The sequence below is a fragment of the Bos taurus genome, chromosome 1 (assembly GCF_002263795.3).
Source record: "Bos taurus isolate L1 Dominette 01449 registration number 42190680 breed Hereford chromosome 1, ARS-UCD2.0, whole genome shotgun sequence".
NCBI lineage: Eukaryota > Metazoa > Chordata > Mammalia > Artiodactyla > Bovidae > Bos > Bos taurus.
Genome location: NC_037328.1, coordinates 124,866,091 through 124,885,211, shown reverse-complemented (window position 1 = coordinate 124,885,211; position 19,121 = coordinate 124,866,091). Strand labels below are relative to the sequence as shown.

The following is a 19,121-nucleotide window of genomic DNA, read 5'->3' as shown; positions in this document are numbered from 1 at the left end:
TAGTACCAGTCAGTCATAGGAATGTTTATTTTTTTGACTCTATTTATATATATTTTGGGGTTCATGGGTTTCTTAAAAATATTTTTAAAAGTACAAGCGTGTGTTTTACAGCTTAACGAGGAACTCCCTTTTTTTTTTTTTTTCTCTTTCCAGGAGAGGGAGCTACTTATTGAATTTTTGGACAGTTGGTGAAAAACTAGTTTTTTTTATATTGCCCCCAAATTAACTACTTGGGAGAAAAAGTATTTTAAACTGAATTCATCAAGCTGTTCTTAACAAGAGTTTCCATATAGTAAACATGCTTCCAAAAATAAACATTTAAAAATCTCTTGATACAGTACTAAAGAACTGAAAAGTATGTGTGAATTTAGCCCATTCAATTTGCCTCTTCAGATTTTAAGAAACAGTAAAAAACCTAAGTTTCTATTATGCCTTGAAAGGAGACATGAATGGTATTAAATGTCTGCAAGATATGATATGGACCTAACTTATCTATGTAAAGCTGTACAGATTTGTTGTGTAGATTTCCCAATGTGAAATGATACAGAAGTATGACTCTTTGCCCATTGTTGAATAGTTTTACTAGCTTACAGCAGTTTATCTAGCTCTAAGGAAAAATTATAAGCATCAGCAGGATAAAGCTAGAACCGATACCTTCTTTTCCTCTTCACAGTTTTACTTTACCTAGAGGTACATTTCATAACAAGTTTGCCATAAATTCTATGGGGAAAAATGCAGAGAGGGACTTTGTAATACAACGTATAGCAGCATTCTTGGAATAGTTAAAAATGAAGTATTTCGCGAGATAGCAAGATATTTTCTGTTACTGATAAAATTTTTACCAGTATTTGTACTTAACCTATTCTTGAATTTATAAACATTGTGAGTGTGTGAGGGAGAAAAATGCTGTCTGGATTTCCTGAAGCTCAAAATGTTATCTCTGACTTTATAACTCAGAGATAGTGAAGATGGTCTTATCTATAGAAATAAGAAAGCTCTTTGTTGTTTAAGGGCAAGAATGTGGGAATTTGTCTTATTTGCAGAATTTTGTCTTGTTTTCTAAATCATGTTTTTAATAGGATTTCTTTAATTTTTAAAGTATGTAACTATCATTGTTTAAGCTATAGATTTTAAACCTTCAGTTCTTGTAAATGACATAATACATGGAAAGCATTTTATATAGTGCTTGATGCATAGTAAGCACTCAATAATTAGAAAGTGCTTAGATATTAAATAAGTAAAAGTAACTTAATTATCTAATGCACTTGGTTAACAGTTTTGAAGCTTGTCTGGAATATGGATCACTTTAAAAATAGTTATGTTTTTGAATATTAACCATGCCTTTACTTCACTAATTTAGTCCACTCCTGCATTACAAGATGAATTTTTACAATTAAACTTGGAGTGAATGTTGTGTCTGCCCTTAAGAATAATTTCTGTAGGTGAAGAATATATCTTTAAGATGTACTAAGATGCACTTTTTGATGTAAACAGATTATGACCATTTAGCTGATTTTTTTACTTTGGACTGTTGGTGAACTTCTTGTGGGACCCCCTTTACTTATCTATAAAATGACACTATTGGATTAGATCCTTTCCTTTTCAGCCTCAACACCCTGTGACTCTTACACTCTCAACCTGAAGTTGTCACTTTGCTTCTGAACTTGAGTTTAACTGGTGGGTTTAAGCTCTTCTAGAAGGGAGTCACAGGTTTGGTACTTGATTCCTGATAGCGTATACGGGTCAGAGGCCAGATTAGCTAGCCCTGTTTCAAGCTTGTCTTCCTAGCCCCAGTTTTTACACAGATGAAATCAGGTTAAAACAAATCAAAATTTGAGACTACCTTTAAAGGAAAATAGTCTGGAGCTAAGGGTAGCTAAGGTTCTTGTGGGGCAGTGGCACCTAGAAAGGATGTTCCAGACTTTGTCTCAGGAGTTTCTTTTCAAACCAGAGTTTAAGGGGCCACCTGCTTCTCTACCAATGATTGCTGCTGTGGTAACCACACTCTCAGATTTAGGCTTCAGAGATGTTTCTGACTAGGTAGTACTGAGTAGATTACTTTTTAATCAAATAAATGAATAAGCTTATATCTAGAGGGTTTTTTTTTTTTCTTCTGTTTTTCTTCTTTTTAATAGAGGTTTTATTGACACTTGATTGAGCTTAGTGACAGAGCAAACAAAAAAATAACATCTGTGTATAACCCAGGTCTCAAAAAAGATACTTTTATTTTGGAAAGATTGTAGAAACAAATGATCATCCATAGGAAAACACTTCCAGATCAATGGAGCAAAATCATTTGATACCCTGGCCTATTTTCTGTTTATATTCCTATCTTTTGGCCATTGTTAGTTCTGAAAGTGCAGAAATATTTTTTTCGTCTAATATTTGAACTATTTTCCCTCGTATTTCCATTGCATGGGTCAGCACGTATTCCTCTCATACATTAATAGGGAGTCAGTTTTTCAGGGAATCATCAGACTGGTTTTTATTCTGATTTCCTGGCTTCTGGTCTCTGGCTCCTTCCTATATTGCTGTTATTGCTGCTTATTCTTCACAGAATGCTGGCATGTTTTCTTTCTTTACTTTTCACACTAAAACTAATATGTCCTTAGAATATAAGCCTTATACATAATGAACTTTAGTAAATGATTGTAAACTGTCTTAAAACAGTAAATTCTTGGCATAAAATTAGGATAGTTATTCACCCTGATCATAGACTTTGGAAGATTTTAAATTATGTAATCAAATTTTTTATCCACATTTTATGTCTTTTTTATAGATTACAGGAGTTTATCTGTGAAGCAGCTGGAAACTCTTTGAACTTATAGCCCTGGACTTAGAAGAACTGAATTTTGTTTGTTTGCTTGTTTGGTAAATAGTCTGTTAGAAGGTATTTGGATTGAAAAGGCTTTTCCAGGCAGCAAGTAGCTTAGCTGTGTGTAGCTGGCAGGTATATAAATGACTAATTAAAATCAGTATAGTATAATTAGCCCTACCAATAAAGGTACTTTGCATCCTGTCAGATGACTCATTTAGGGAGGGACATCTAAGTGTACCTTCATTGGAGTAAATACCAGGGAGGATTTCACAGAGGAATTGAGTTCTGAGGATAAATGGGGTTATGCTCACAGGGACTAGGAGGTGTGGTGATGGCAGTATTGAAATAGCATTCTAGACCACCACGAAGTCACTTGATGGTTCAGACCCTGAGTTTTTAAATGGGTAAAATGGGAATGTTAATACTTATCCAATGAATTGTTTTAAAGGAGAGAATTATTCAGATAATATATGTAAAATATCCTTAATTGTAAAGTTTTTTACAGTATATTATTACTTTGCAAATCAGCTTATTTCACTTTTAGACATGAGTAAAGGGAGGGATTGGGGGCAAGAGGAGAACGGGACGACAGAGGATGAGATGGCTGGATGGCATCACTGACTCGGTGGACATGAGTCTGAGTGAACTCCGGGAGTTGGTGATGGACACGGAGGCCTGGCGTGCTGTGATTCATGGGGTCGCAAAGAGTCGGACATGACTGAGCGACTGATCTGATCTGATCTGAAAGTTCCTTAGTACACCATGACATCCGTCTTAGAAATATATAAATTTTACTCTTCCTATGGCAAATGTTTAAATGTCATCCTCTCTACATATGTATACATACATCATAAATACCTATGTAGATGCTACTTCAGGCCGTAGTTTTTTTGGAATAGTAATTAAAAGGGCATTAAGGATTTGTCCCATATGATGATGACTATTGTATAAACATAGGTTTCATAAGGATTCAGTAATATAAACCAAATAGTTTAATTTTTCTCTGTAAGTCATAAAGTTAATAATTCTGTTTAGTACATTAGTAAATAATAATTTTAAAAATAGAGGTTAAGTCAAGGTTTTTCTTGGCATTCATAGACTCCGAGATGGAATCTTAAAAGATGTGTTATCTGAGGGAGATCTGACAGGAATTGTGCGGCATTGACAAATAGTACTGGGAACTGACCTTTGTGCCCTTAGGGTGTAGTAAAGATGACAGGCCAGGGCACAGTTGTGGATTCTTTGCTTTCTGGGGCATTAGATAGAGGCAGCAAACAAATAAAGAGCAAGGTAATCTTAGATTTTACATACTGTAAAAAGAACAAAGCAGATTCCTCTAATGGAGAATTGGATTGGAGATACAATTTTAAATTCAGTGGTCAGAATTTAAGAGTGACATTTTAGCTGAGATGTGAATGATGAGAAAAAGCCAGTGGTACAGAATTCTGAGGGCAAATTCAGAGGTTCCAAAGCAGGATCAAGCATGGGAGTAGAAAAGCCTGGTAGAACATAGGATCATAGAAGTAGGCAAGGTCCATATTGTGTGTGACTTTGTAAACATGCTTCATGAGTTTAGAATTTTGTTTTCAGAGCAGTGGGAAACAATAAATGTGTTTTTAGCAGTGCGTGCTTTGTGGAGAATGGTTTAAGGCATCAAAGGCTTTTGCCCTGGTTTGTGGGAGAAAGCTTGGTATGTATTAAGGTGGTTGCAGTTAGATATGGTATGTTTTGGAGAAATACCTGATAGGACTTGATGATGGGAATGGGTTACTGTATGAGAGAAAGAAACATAAAGGATATCACCAGGGTTTTTGGTCTAAGCAACTACTGCTGAGGAAGCCCAGAGAAGGAATGGCTTTGGGGGAGGGAGAACCAAGAGTTTTGTTGTGGTCGTATTAAATTTAAGACAAAGGAATACACATTCAAAACCAGGCACCAGGTATTTAATGCAGAGAGATACTATGCTCCTAGCAGATACTGTGTTATACTTCTGAAGGGCTGTATTAATTCAGTTTGTGTCTTAAAGGGAAGAGGGGAAGTTAGTACTATTCTATTTGCAGATTAAAGAAATCAGATCTTGACTAAAGAAAGTATGAAGTAGCATTCTTAGGTTATTGGGTCTAAAAGAAGCTGCTTATACCTATTTTCCCCCATTTGACAGTTTATTAGAAATATTTGAGTATAGTGTTTCTAGGTATATCTTTCAACTTAAAAACATGAATCACAGTTGCTAGTTCTCATGAGGTCAGTTGAGACTAGGAAATATATATTTAAAATTTTATTGGCCAAGCAATTTTTGTTTGTTTCTTTTTTTTTTTTTTGGTGGTATGGAAGAATATTTCTTAAGATATTTGTTCTCAAAGATGAGTTGTTTCTATTAAACTTGGTAGGTTTTTTTGTTATTGATGTGTTTTGACATTAGTTTCCTATTTTAGATACAGCTAGCTGTTGGACACGATATTCAGTGAAATAACACAACCTTGCTATTTTCAAGACATTGCTTAATATTGTTGGAATTCTAGGTGGGTGGAAATGGCATTCAGAAAATTACTTAGTGAAACAAATGGAACATATCCTGTGACTTGAAAATCTTGAGATTATTAAGATCCTACAGTCTTTGCAATGGACTTTGGCTACTATTTGGCAGTATAAATTAAGAAGCTGAGGTCTTAAAGAAATTTTAGCAAAAATTAGGTAACCATTAAATCATTCCAGTAATTTTACTGTATTCCCCCTCTAGACAGTTCACAAAACTGTGAACACATTAGTCTGTCACCAGAACATTTGACTAATCTCTATGAACAGCTGTTATAACATGCGTTACTACAATGGGATTTTGTTCAAATTTTGGCTTTTAAAAATAATTTTGAAGCTCAGATTGAACCTCTAAGCATTTTGTATGCTTTTGGTAATTTACTCTCTAGAAATGATCTCAAGTTTAAATTGTGTGTATGAGTAGAAATGCCAGTTCTTTGGAAAACCTGTAACTAGATTTTTAGACTATATGTTTGATTATTTATGAGTTTTTTTTCAAGTCATTATCTTTTTACTAGAAATTTTCTCCTTTAAAAAAAAATCAGTCTTGCAGTTGTGTAACACATTTCTTTTTTAGGCAAACTGCAAAGTTATGTTCTTTTTAATGGCATGTTGTGAGATAATAAATGGCTATAAAATATTTCATATTTTTTGTATTAGAGGAATTACTATATTTTAAACTTAGTATGCAAACCCCACTTTTGGTCATGTAAAGAGAGTAAAAGATAATAGAACATGAACATTTTAGAGTTAACTTTAGTTTTTTTTGTCAGTTTTACTTACACATCCCATGTCTCCTTTTTTCAGGACTGTATTCTTATATAATAGAATAAAATGATGTAATTAATATGGTAGGACAGTGGCTGTTGATTAAAGGTTATATACCACAGGATATTGATTAGCTCTAGTAAGTAATATGTTTCTGAATGTTAAAGATTTGACACTTGTTTGGTGTTTTCATGGCATGTAGACCGTGTTGGGGAGTTTGTGTTTTATTCTGTAATTCCCAACATGATTGTGATCTAATCTCTACCTCCTTGTCCAGACCCCATTACCTCAAGCCATTCCCTCCTCATTTCACTGCAGCTTCTTTGGCCTTTTTTTTTTTCTGAATTTCAGTTCTGAGAAGACAGTTTCTGGCTCTAACATATTCCTGCAACATTCTTCCTGCCTCATCCCCAATCTGTGTAATATTATGCTCAGCATTTAGAGTTCTCCCTAAGTAGCACTTGGAGGCTGTCTTTTACTACACAGTTTAAAATAGGTCCCTGTTTTTCTTTCTCAGCATCTTCTGTACTTTTCTGTGATTTGTAACAAATTCCAGAATTTATCATTTATATATGTTTATAATCATCTTCCCAACTCAGACTAAAAAGCCTTGCTAAGAACAGGATTATGTTTTGTTTGCAACTCTTAGCATTTCCAATGGAGTTAGGCTTGATATAGGATTTTTTTAATTCAGGATTTTCATTCCACAGTAACTCTCTTTGCCTTTTAGTCCAGCTTCTTACAGTAGTCAGTGAAATGTGAGTTGACCTTATCTGCAATTCTAGATTTAAAAAGTGAAGAAAAATAGGCCTTGCCAAGTTAAAAAACAAATGTGAAAACACATGAGGTAATTCATGTGCTTTATCCAACTTGGGATGAATAAGCTTATGGTATTTTTGCAGCAAAATGTTTTCTTGTAAGGTGCTATCCCAAAGTCCTTGAAGCATTGCATAATATGAATGTGAAACATACGTACTGTCACCTTTCCAAAATTTGAAAACTTCTGAAACAGGAATGTTGGGATCGAGGGATTGTATTAGCCTGACTTCACCTCTTAATACTTGCGTGTGTGTGTGTATGCATGCTCAGTCATGTCCAACTCTTTGTGACCTCATAGACTATAGCCTGCCAGGCTTCTCTGTCCATGGGATTATCCCAGCAAGAATCCTGGAGTGGGTTACCATTTCCTCCTCCGGGGGTTCTTCCTGACCCAGGGATCAAACTTGCGGCTCCCCATGTGTTTTGTGGCTCCTGCATTGGCAGGAGGATTCTTTACCACTGAGCCACTAGGGAAACCCTGCTACCTTTGTGACTTGAGGCAACTCACTTAAGTTATATGCTGATAAAGTTGAACTGTATTTAAAACTTGAGTACCCTCCAACTCTAGAATTTTTAGATTGCACATCCCATTTGGTCACATGAAGGGTCCACAAAACATTGTGACTTTTGGTTTTGATCAATAGATGTGATAGATATGTCAGCATTTAGAATTTACTTTGTGATACTTACCTATTATAAATGAAAATCAAATTACAGTGCTGTGTTTATATATATACATATTACCAAGTTTTAAATCTGTGTATTTACTGCTTGTAGATGCACTAGATATCTCTCATAGCACCGAGCCTTTTTACAGTTTAGCATTTCATACTTTTTTCCCTTTGATGGCCCTGATGAATATGGGACAAGTATTATTCCAGTTTTACAGAGAAGAGACTAAAGCGCTAAAAAGTTCTGACTTTGCCACCATCTCACAGCTAGTGAGATTCAGAGGTAAAGGTGAAACTTAGAAGCTAGACTAGTGATTTCAAGTCCATTTTCTGCTTATATACTGTTTTACCCTTTAAATATAGAAAGTTTATAAAATATTATGTATCTTAAAAAATATAAAATATCTGAATTGTCTCTTTACTATATTGATTGTATATATTTTATTTTCTCATAAAATGAAGATGATCCTAGTAGTTTCTGAAACCTTGATTTTTAAGCTAAAAGGTACCTAGACATGATGATATCTTAGGTTTCATATTCAAAATACTGTGTCAATTAACAGTGAAAGCATTTAATTTTGCTTTAAATCTTAGAGTTAAGCATTTTTGACTTGATACTTAAATTTCCATTTTAAATTATTACATTGGTAGTAATACTCAGACTTTTTCTTCGGGTGGTCACCCACTTAATGTAAAAAAAAAAAAAGGCAGTAATAGAGTAATAAATATGTTTTTTAACCATTTTGTGTCTTTGTATAATCTTAAACTAATACTTGGTTATAACTTTGCATACTGTATGACATATTCAAACCTGATGAAAAACCCTGAACAATTAATTGGAGTGCCTCCAATCCAGTTAGAATTTAAACCATTCCAGGTTTAAAGACTCTCTTTCAGATGAAAAGTATTTATGCATTTTTCCACTAGTAAATAATCCTGTAAAATACACACATTTTCTCAGACAGCTCAGCAAACAGCCCCATCAAAAAATAGAAGATCTAAGCAGACATTTCTCCAAAGAAGACGTACCGATGGCCAAAGGCACATGAAAAGATGCTCAGCACCACTACTAGGAAAATCAAATCACAGCTGTAATGACTTACCATCTCACACTAGTCAGAATGACTGTCATCAGATAGTCCACAAGTAATAAATGCTGGAGTGTGAGAAGAGTAGGGAACCGTCCTACACTGTTGGTGGGAATATAAATTGGTGCAGCCACTATGGAGGACAGTATGGAGGTTCCTCAAAAAACTAAAATAGAGTTGCCATGAAAGAAAGTAAAAGTGTTAGTCGCTCAGTCATGTCTGATTCTTTGAGACCCCATGGACTGTAGCCCACCAGGCTCTTCTGTCTGTGGAGTTCTCCAGGCAAGAACACTGGAATGGGTTGCCATTCCTTTTTCCAAGGGATCTTCCTGACCCAGGGATGAAACCCGGGTCTCCTGCATTGCAGGCAGATTCTCTACTGACTGAGCCACCAGGGAAGCCCATATGGGAAGCTACCAGGGAAGAGTTACCATATGGTTCTGCAATCCTGCTCCAAGGCATATATCCAGAGAAAACCATAATTCTAAAATATACATGTGTCCTATGGTTCCTTGCAGCACTATTTAGAATAACCAAGATATGGAAGCAACCTAAATATCCACCTACAGATGAATGGATCAAGAAGATGTGGTATATATACACAATGTGATATTACTCAGCCATAAAAAGAGTGAAGTAATGGCATTTGCAGCGACATGGATGGACCCAGAGATTATCATACTAAGTGAACTAAGCAAGACAAAGTCAAATATATTAATATTGTTGTTTATATGTGGAATCTTAAAAGGATACAAATGAACTTATTTCAAAAACAGAGACTTGCACACTTTTGAAAACAAATTTATGGTTACCAAAAGAGAAGTGGGTGAGGGATAAATTAGATTGGGATTAACATATACTCACTACTATATATAAAATAGATAACCCACAAGAATCTACTCTAGCATAGGGAACTATACTCAATATTTTGAAATAACCTATAAGGGAAAAGAATAAAAACTCAATTGCTGTGCTGTACAATAGAAACTAACATAATATTGTAAATCACCTATACATTAATAAAAAGTAAAGTAAAAATATAAGTAAAAAATGAAACACACATTTTATTTCAAGTTACTTGAAATTATGTGCCTGTTGTGTTAGGCAGTTTGAAAATCTGCCCAGCACAATGGGCAGATTTTTAAGATTTTGTTTAAAGAAAAAAAAAAAAAGTGAGCCTCAGCAGTATACTTCTTATCCTAGCTACTGTGTTTTATGCACTGTGGAAGTTTGGTAATCAGGAAGTAAGATGTTTTCTTTCTTACTGCTTGATATATTTAATAAATCCAAGTGGTAACATCTTAAAATTTTTGTCTCTCAAACTCTGCTTGATCATGGTACATTTGGTTCTAAGCCAGAATTGTTTTAAATACAAATTATAAATATTTTGGCTTCCTTGGAGCATTTTCAATAGAATGCTCAGTAGAATTCTGTTCTTATTAATGAAGTATGACTTTTGATTATTCAATGAAAAATTCTTTTCATATGAGCAAGTGATGTGAATTCATTTGTTAAAGTTCTTCCAAAAGATTTGGTAGCAAATTATATGAAAGAATTGTTGTGCTCTTCTTAAAATGAGGCAGAACAGGATTTCAGCTAACATTGTCAGAAATTGCTATATGAATATAAAGTTGCTCAATATGACACTTGTTCATATATTTTATTCTCTTCCATGAGGGACTTGAGTAATGAGGTATATATTTGACTGTCGTTCACTTGGAAAGGCTCCAAAAACAAGGAGGCATTTGTACATGTGCAGATGTTGGCAGGGTTCCCTTTTCTCCTGTTGTCAAAGACCATTTTAGTTTCACAAAGATATGTTTGTATCTGTTTGACAATATGGCATGTGAATAATATGCCAATAGTGTATGTGGAGGAGTTTTTTATTTTTTGCACTGCAAAACTGTATAATCTCACATACTTAGTTATTTTCAGTGCTTTTGTTTTATATATCAGATTTTATACATGAATACTTCTGAGAAATAGTTAAATCTTTTGTAATCATTTTACCTATAAATTTTCAAGATTATGGAGGTATTTTAAGTTGGGAGGAAAAGCTGAAAATAATGTGTGGTTAGCAATTTTTGCATGTCACATTGGAAATGAGCAATCTGTCACTTTCCCTAGTGCCCACAAGAAGTTTTAAAATCTCAGATAAGATTAAAAATGTGCTTTCCTCTAATTACTAAAGAATCAGTAGATACTGTCTGTGAACAAAATTGAATTAATTCATTTACTATATTTAAAGATTCGTACTAACATCTAAATTTTTAATTTACATAATTAGTATTATATTACAAAACTGCAGATATTGAAATTTAAACAGAAAAGGTATATATACAAAGAACAAATACAGTTATTGTACATTTGATAGTTAAAAGGAAGCACACATTAAAATAGGCAATTGTGGATGAAGTATGACTCTATAAATCTTTTGTTTTAAAGTTGATACAAATTTTAAAGTTAAGAGTGTTACTGAGTTTTGTCAATTTTATAAAAGCTCAGAGTAAAATTAATATCACCCACCTACTTTCTTGAGTTCCCAGAAGAGCCTCATCTCTGGCTCTTATGTAGATTGTTCAATTTTTAGCAGTAGAAGTAGGCTATATTTATATTCTGTAGTGTTTTGCTTTGTTTGCCCTGCAATCTGTGTAAATATCATCTGCCTCTAATTTAAGGAAAGGACTGTACTGAAAGGGCTTCCCGAGTGGCTCAGCTGGGAAAGAATCGCCTGCAATGCAGGAGACCTGGGTTCCATCCCTGGGCTGGGAAGATCCCCTGGAGAAGGAAACGGCTACCCACTCCAGTGTTCTGGCCAGGAGAATTCCATGGACTTGTATAGTTCATGGGGGTCACAAAGAATTGGACATGACTGAGTGACTTTCACTTCACTATTCTGAAAAACAGCTCTTTAAAAACGCCTCTGGTCACGTGATCTTCCAACAGTTGTTGAAAGTATTACTTCCCACCCTTTTGCTCTTTTTTCAACTTGTAGCTGGGTGTTACAATACTGCAGAGTACTTTAGAATAAGCCTGCCATTTTACTTAGGTTGAAAATAACTTGTTCATAATCCTGGAAGACGTTTGTTTTAGGATGTTAATCTTACTGCTGCTGCCAAGTCGCTTCAGTCGTGTCCGACTCTGTGCGACCCCATGGTCTGTGCGACCCCATGGACTGCAGCCTACCAGGCTTCTCCGTCCATGGAATTCTCCAGGCAAGAACACTGGAGTGGGTTGCCATTTCCTTCTCCAATGCATGAAAGTGGAAAGTGAAAGTGAAGTCACTCAGTCGTGTCTGACTCTTAGCGACCCCATGGACTGCAGCCCACCAGGCTCCTCCATCCATGGGATTTTCTGGGCAACAGTACTGGAGTGGGGTGCCATTGCCTTCTCCGTTAATCTTACTAGTAGTTAAAAAATCCATTAGAAAATCTTGGCAAGATCAGGAGAATAAATAATTTTGAAGTTGGATTTAAGGTGATTAGACATGGGGTGACATTGGAAAGGGAAGCAAAGCTAACTTGGCATCAGAGATACTTGGAGTGGCGATTGCATTGTAGGTTATCAGACTGCTCTTTACCAACCTGTGGGTACAGATTAGAAGACATTTCCCAAGAATCTTTCTCTGCATTCCTCTCCTGCCTGCTTCTGGACTAGATTAGGTCCCTATTAAAGACTCTTAGGACCAGAACCATTTTTTTTGTAACTAATACTTAATTACACTCATAGTTATTTGTTTGGTATTTGTCTTCTAAAATTTTTATTTTAGAGACAGTGCAGTTCACTCTTATTGCCAGCATAACAGAGTGCCTGATGCCTGGTAACACTTGCTGGCTAATAGGTGTGCAGTCCTGTTCATTGAAAAGAAAGTTTTGGTTGATTGTATGTACATGAATCAAAAAGATAAAGGAAAACATCTCTACTTTTAGATCTGGTAATAAAGTGTCTTGTGTTTTGTTGATCAATTTGATTCTGAGATTTCAATAAGCAAGACTTATTTTAGCTTTATAATGTGAGGTGCTCTATTAAAAAAATTTCAAGTCCGTAGTAATGGTATGAGTTAAAAAAGAAATAAAGTTACTCACAGACCTAGAGAACAGACTTGTGTTTGCCAAAGGGAAGGGGAGGGGTGAGGGGGGGGTGAACTTGGACTTAGCAGATGCAAACTATTACATATAGAATTGGATAAATAACAAGATCCGACTGTGTAGCACAGGAAACTGTATTCAATATCCTGAGATAAACCATAATGGAAAAGAATTTTTTTTTTAAAAGAATGTATATATACATATAACTGAATCACTTTGCTGTTTAACAGAAATTAACATCACATCTTAAATTAATTATACCTCAATTAAAAAAATGTTTATGTCTTTTGAACTGTTGAATATAACAAGAAAATCCAAGCTCATGCCTAGCAGAAATCTCTACTGCGAGAATCTGGGGATAGACCTAGGATATCCTCATCAGAATGTCTTGTAATGAAGATAATTCTTTCGTAGAGTTTTCCATCTGATGAAGGTTGGCCATTTGCAAAATATCTTGGAGCTTGTGGAAGAATGGTGGCTGTAAATTATGTTGGAGAAGAACTGTGGAGTTACTTTAATGCACCATGGGAGAAACGAGTTGACCTCGCTTGGCAGTTAATGGAAATAGCAGAGCAGCTCACAAACAATGACTTTGAATTTGCACTCTACCTCCTGGACGTCAGCTTTGACAATTTTGCAGTTGGTCCTAGAGATGGGAAGGTAATCATTGTGGACGCTGAAAACGTTTTGGTTGCTGACAAAAGGTTAATCAGACAAAGTAAGTATATAACTTGTAGGTTTTTTTTCCTATGTCAAATGTTTACATTATATGATGCAGATTTTTAAAACTTCCTCCTTAAAAAGCAACTCTTAGTCACAGTTTGTCCATATATAGTAAAATATACTTCAGGTTCAAATGGACCCAGATATACTGTGTGTGGGGTGTGTGTGCATACACGTCTCTTCCATACTGTCTGCTGCGTGCTGTGGTTTAGGACTCTAATGCAGTATTAAGTTTTTATTTAGTTAAAGGCTACCAGAGAGACTATACTGCTTTTGTAGAGTCTGTTTTTCTGTGGATTCTCTTACAGTAATATTCTGTGTTACATTTTTCTGTGAGGTCCCTCCAGTGATTCTTTTTTTCCTTTTTAACCATGTAGATGATTCCTAGCACTGCAGATCTCTAACTCTGGTTTGACATTAAACTTTGCTTTCATTTATTTATGAGCTCTTCACTGGATAGTTGGGCAGAATGTCTAAAGTGTTTTGAAAATTAAGTGTCATAGGAATTTTAGTTTCAAGGACAAAGCCTGTGGTTCTGTAACTAATGTACTTAGTAAAAGAAACCGCAGGGTTGTTGTTCCACGGTAAAAAGCCTTGTATTTTTAACCCCCTCCTGTCATGTGGGTCTGTTGATGAAGAGACCAAAAGTTTGTGGCGCCTGTGGAATGCAGTGAGTGTAACAGCAATGTATTAGGTTGACACATTTTACATTATCTCAGCTTATCTTGTTAAATACTTGATTTTTCTCAATGCCTTGTTCCGATTCCATACTCACAAAACTACTTTCTGATTCTTTCTTATCTGCCATGCAGATCCTTTCACAGGGAGTGGATGCCCTGCTCTGAGTACATCATTCCCCACTTAACCCCTTTATACATTTGTGGAAGTTACAGCAGCTTAAACTGTGCTTTTTTTTCAAGTATTCAGTTTTTTTTTTTTTAATATATATATTCACAGAGTTGTGCAACTTGCCTAAACTCTACAACATTATTATTCCAGTATTTGTAAAAATAATTTTTTTGTAAATTTTTTTTTTTTTTTAACCATGGGCATTCCTGGAATACATGTTACAATTTTGTACCAACTAATTCCTGACCTTGGATGAATACAATATAGTTTCTGTACTTTGGCATTTCATACAGTGAGCATTGCTCCAGTGCTTTTTTAGCTCTGGCTAATTCTTTTCAAATATCTCATGGTAGAGCTGGCTAAATAGAAACTTTGCAAAAGGCTGTATTTATTTATTCACCCTCTTTTCTTACCTCTTTCTAGTAAATGACCTTTACAGGGAGATTGTGGTTTTGTTGTGGCAACTCCCTAATGTCCTTCCCTTTATCATCTAAACTAGTAAAAGCAATACACATTTTCTTCCAGAGAAAATAGATCTTTCATTGAGAACTTGTTGCATCAGTTAGTTTCTTCATTTCCCACCCTCCTTCTTAAAATCTAGTTTTTCTTACTTTCCCATAAACAAGTATGCATAAGATTCTCTGCTGCTTTCCCTCTATTTTTAAAAGTTGCTTACTGCCTTTCTCTACTTCCTCAGTGTCCATTCATTTCTCAGCCCATTAAACCTGACTTAGAAGATCATGTTACTATTTGCAGTCACCCAATTGGCAAATTTGTGAAGTGACTGATTAGTAACAGCTTTCTGAAATTATTTCCTCCTTTGGTTTCCTCCTACTCAGGTAGTTCCTTTTTCAAAACATAAATCTGATCTTAGCACTCCCTTCCTTAATGCTTGTAATGACTTCCAGTGGTTTGTCGACTAAAATTCGTACACTTTACCAGAGAATAATCTATGTGACTTGGCCTTGTTCTGCTTCATTTTTAACATAACTCCAGTGCCCTTAATGCTTCCGCTATAGTGGCCTTTTAGTTTCTTGAATGGATCTTTCTACTGAACACCTCACAGCTACTTTATATTATTCTGTATGTATAAAATATTAATATTATCTTAATAGTGTCTACTTTGTCATCCAATTAGAACCTCTGACTTTACTGTTAATTTTTGTATCAAGTGTTTGTACAGTCTGACCTTTTCCCCTGGACCTTCTTTAGTTGTTGTCATCATCCTAGCACCTCCAGTCTTCAGCCCAGAGTACATTTCTATTAGATCGTGGTCATGACCACAGGACGTGCAGCCTTCTTCTCTAGCATTGCCTGTGCCTCCTCCCCAGTCACCTGTCTCGTGCTCTAGCGACAGTGAATTTATTATTTCCTTAATGTACCAGCTGTACCAACCCCTTAGATCCATGCCTTGGTACATACTGTACTCTGGGCCTAGCATGCTGTTTTCCCTCTTTTTCAGACGTGTTTATCTTTCAAAGCCTCAGTCAGTTGTTCCCTGTGTGGCTTTCCGCAGTCTAAGGCACTGGAACTGCTTACTCTGTACTCATGTAGCACTATGTCAGACTTGCATGTGGCACTTTCTCTGTATCATGGAGAATTTCACTCTAAGCTGAACCCTTTGGCCTTTAGTATGGAGAGACCCTTGTCTGATCCTTCTCCCCTGCCTTGGTGGACTCCTTATAAATGTCTGTGTAGAAATTAATATATTTAAATGTTTAATGTAATATAGTTTTAAGAACCAACATTACTGTGTTCATTAGTCAAATGTTACATTTTGGGAAACAATGAAAAGCCTTCTAAAATGTATTTTTCTCTTTCTCCTTCTTTCCCTTTTCACAGATAAGCCTGAAAATTGGGATGTATGGTATGAAAGCAAATTTGATGACTGTGATAAGGAGGCTTGCTTATCATTTTCAAAAGAAATTCTTTGTGCTCGTGCCACTGTGGACCACAATTATTATGCTGTTTGTCAGAACCTCTTATCCAGACACGCCACGTGGCGTGGCACTTCTGGAGGACTCCTCCATGATCCACCAAGTGAAATTGCCAAAGACGGCCGCCTCGAGGCCTTGCTGGATGAGTGCGCAAACCCAAAGAAGCGCTACGGCAGATTCCAGGCTGCGAAAGAACTGCGTGAATATCTAGCACAATTAAGTAACAATGTGAGGTAGTCTACGGTGAACTTGTCTTTGCTTTTCTTCATTTACATAGCACTGGCTAAAAACGAAAACTACCAAAACCTATCCGGAAAAATGACATTTGGAAGTAATACTTCCAAATGGCTGATAAACTTGCACTGACAGATCTTACGTTAACATCCACCAAAATAAGACATGATTTCAGAAATCACGCGCTGCTTCTGCAGATGGGTTTGTTCTTAAACTTTGGAGGCTTGAGCTCTTGTTGACCGCTTCAGCCCCTGAATGCCTGACTGGATTAATGAGTATTGTTAAGCTATTGGAAATGAGTCTGATAGTTACATTGGCTTGTGTATCAAAGGGTACTTGGTACTTGACTTAGTTTGCATTACTGTCATGATTTTGTGAATCTCTTTTATTTACTTTGATTATCAAGTTAGATTATGGCCTGTTTTATAGGCTACTTTTTCCTTCTGATGTGTAGGGGTTTTTTTTTTTCTCTTCCATTTTTATGTTTTTTATTAAATTTTACACATTCAGGTTACTATAGGTGTTCATTTACAGTTGGGCTAGTTTTCATTCAGTGCTATGCGGTACATATTTACCGTTAGGATTCCTAGGTTTACTGTGTTTTTCCGAAAAAACAGAATTCAGTTTTCAGAAAACTGAATATTTTATTGTGTAAATACTTATATTTCTTCCCACTTTCTGTGGCTTCACCATTGCATGAGATCATTTAAGGTTATTTAACAGTTACATCCCTCTATGCCAATAAATTATAACTGTACACTAAATATGAACTTTGGCATATGTTGCAAAATGTCATTTTTGTCCCTTAAAATGCTTTAAGAGTATACTAGCAATCTATACCTTAATGTTAATTTAATTGAGAGGAAAAAAAAAACAGTATTTTTTAAATGCTAACTTGTCCAGGATAGTAAGCATATGCCAAAGAAATATTAGACCTAGTCCTAGATTTTAAAATTGGTCACCTACTTATTCTTACTGTCCTACTTCCAATATTTTGAGTCTGTCATTATTAAATTCATATCTTCCTGGTTATTCTTTAATGTTGAAAAATTGTGCTACTACTTCCAAACGTATGTAACTTCAGTTACATTTCTGTAACTTCAGTGTGGTAGTTTTGCAAAAATTGGCGTGGTAGTCATTGTTTGAGTTTAATCTGGCATCATAACTTTTTAATTTATTGATGGACTAGTAATTCTAACTATAAAGCAGACAGGTTTATTAGCCAGTCTGTCCAACTTGGTCTCCATTACCTAATTGTTAACCATCAACAACATCAAATTTAAGTATGTGGATAAAAATTAACAAATGTGTGAAATTTCTCTCGGGTGTTTTTTAAAGTTAAAATATATGTATATATAAATTGGCTAAAGCTAATGTAGGTGATATTTTTCTGTTTGAAATCGTAACTTTTGTTTACAGCAAAGTTTGATGTAGTGTGCAGTATTTAGTTCTAGACTGATCTTATTCTAATCAGAACGTGATTAAAGTATGCACAACCAAAGCCAAGTTTTTCTTTTTCCTTCATTCAGCACCTATTTATTGAGCATCAACTCTGTGCCAGGTACATTACTAGCTGCTACGCACTGTCTGAACATGACATATGGTTAAGTAACTTTACAGTGATTATCAAAGACTTTCATGTGGATATTTCTTAAGTTGAAATAGCATTCATTAGGATGTTGCTTTCATGTTCTTTTACTGTTGTGATGGACGTTCTACCTGTACTATCTATAACAGTTGCTAAAGAAAGAGCAGGAGGAAATCAATAAAATTAATCCCAGTTTAAAAACTGGAAGAAGGGTAAGATCTCTTCCTTATAAAATACATTGCATTATGTTAATTTTAATACATTAGTACATTACATATGCCAACTAGCCCTCAAAGAAATATTCAAGTGCTGGAAATTTTACTAAGCTGACTTTTTACAGCTTTGGAAAACTTTTGAGGAGAGTAGGTAAAATTACTTGTCAGACATTCGCCTCTTGCCCAAAACTTCGAATAAAATACACATTTCAAAATGGAGCACCTTTTATATTTGTATAAGTATTCATTACAAACCTTAGAATGCCAGTCATTAGAGCAGTTGTCTTACTGTTTAGCAAACATTTATCTTACTTTTTGGAAGGGCGACTGTGATTGCAGAACAGGAAGTGAGAAAACACTGCCAGCAGTGATTGCTTCTTGAGGTAGTTTTTGATAACTACCATTTCCCCTGTGAGATTATGTGGAATTTCTTTTATCTTTGGAAAAGTTGAGAAGATAATAAAAGAATTAGGAATTTTAAATTACAGGGAAAAATATATATATGAAAAGCAATAAATATTTTGTTCACTTTGCTATCAAGATGTTCACTATCAGATATTTATTATACAGTAGCAATTTATATTTTTAATCATTGCCCATTAATAGACACAGTAAAATATTTTTGAATCAGACATTTGGGGTTTGTATGTGCATTAAAATTGTCTTTTGTACTGTAAGTTACTGTTTAATTTGAATATTTTACCAGAACTGTCTCCCTGTGCCTTTATAATATAAAGTTGTTTCTACAACTTTTAATAATCTTAATAAAGAATACTTTAAGAACCACA

At 35.2% G+C, this 19,121-nt stretch overlaps 2 protein-coding genes across 3 annotated transcripts in view; one reads left to right on the top strand and one right to left on the bottom strand.

Moving 5' to 3' along the window:
* LOC132345853 (uncharacterized) overlaps positions 1–7,495 on the bottom strand; it is a 9,716-nt gene extending 2,221 nt beyond the window's left edge. The window contains exon 1 of the mRNA XM_059888923.1: positions 7,098–7,495. The gene's annotated coding sequence lies outside the window, so the exon portion shown is untranslated. The remainder of the gene's footprint in view (positions 1–7,097) is intronic.
* The window catches only part of DIPK2A (divergent protein kinase domain 2A), a 22,661-nt gene extending 3,540 nt beyond the window's left edge, over positions 1–19,121 (top strand). The window contains exons 2-3 of one of the 2 annotated variants that reach the window (XM_059876203.1): positions 13,202–13,505; positions 16,202–19,121. In XM_059876203.1, the coding sequence (XP_059732186.1) occupies positions 13,259–13,505; positions 16,202–16,533 (579 nt within the window). In that variant the 5' untranslated portion in view covers positions 13,202–13,258 and the 3' untranslated portion in view covers positions 16,534–19,121. The remainder of the gene's footprint in view (positions 1–13,201; positions 13,506–16,201) is intronic. The other variant, NM_001205651.1, reaches the window with a different exon arrangement.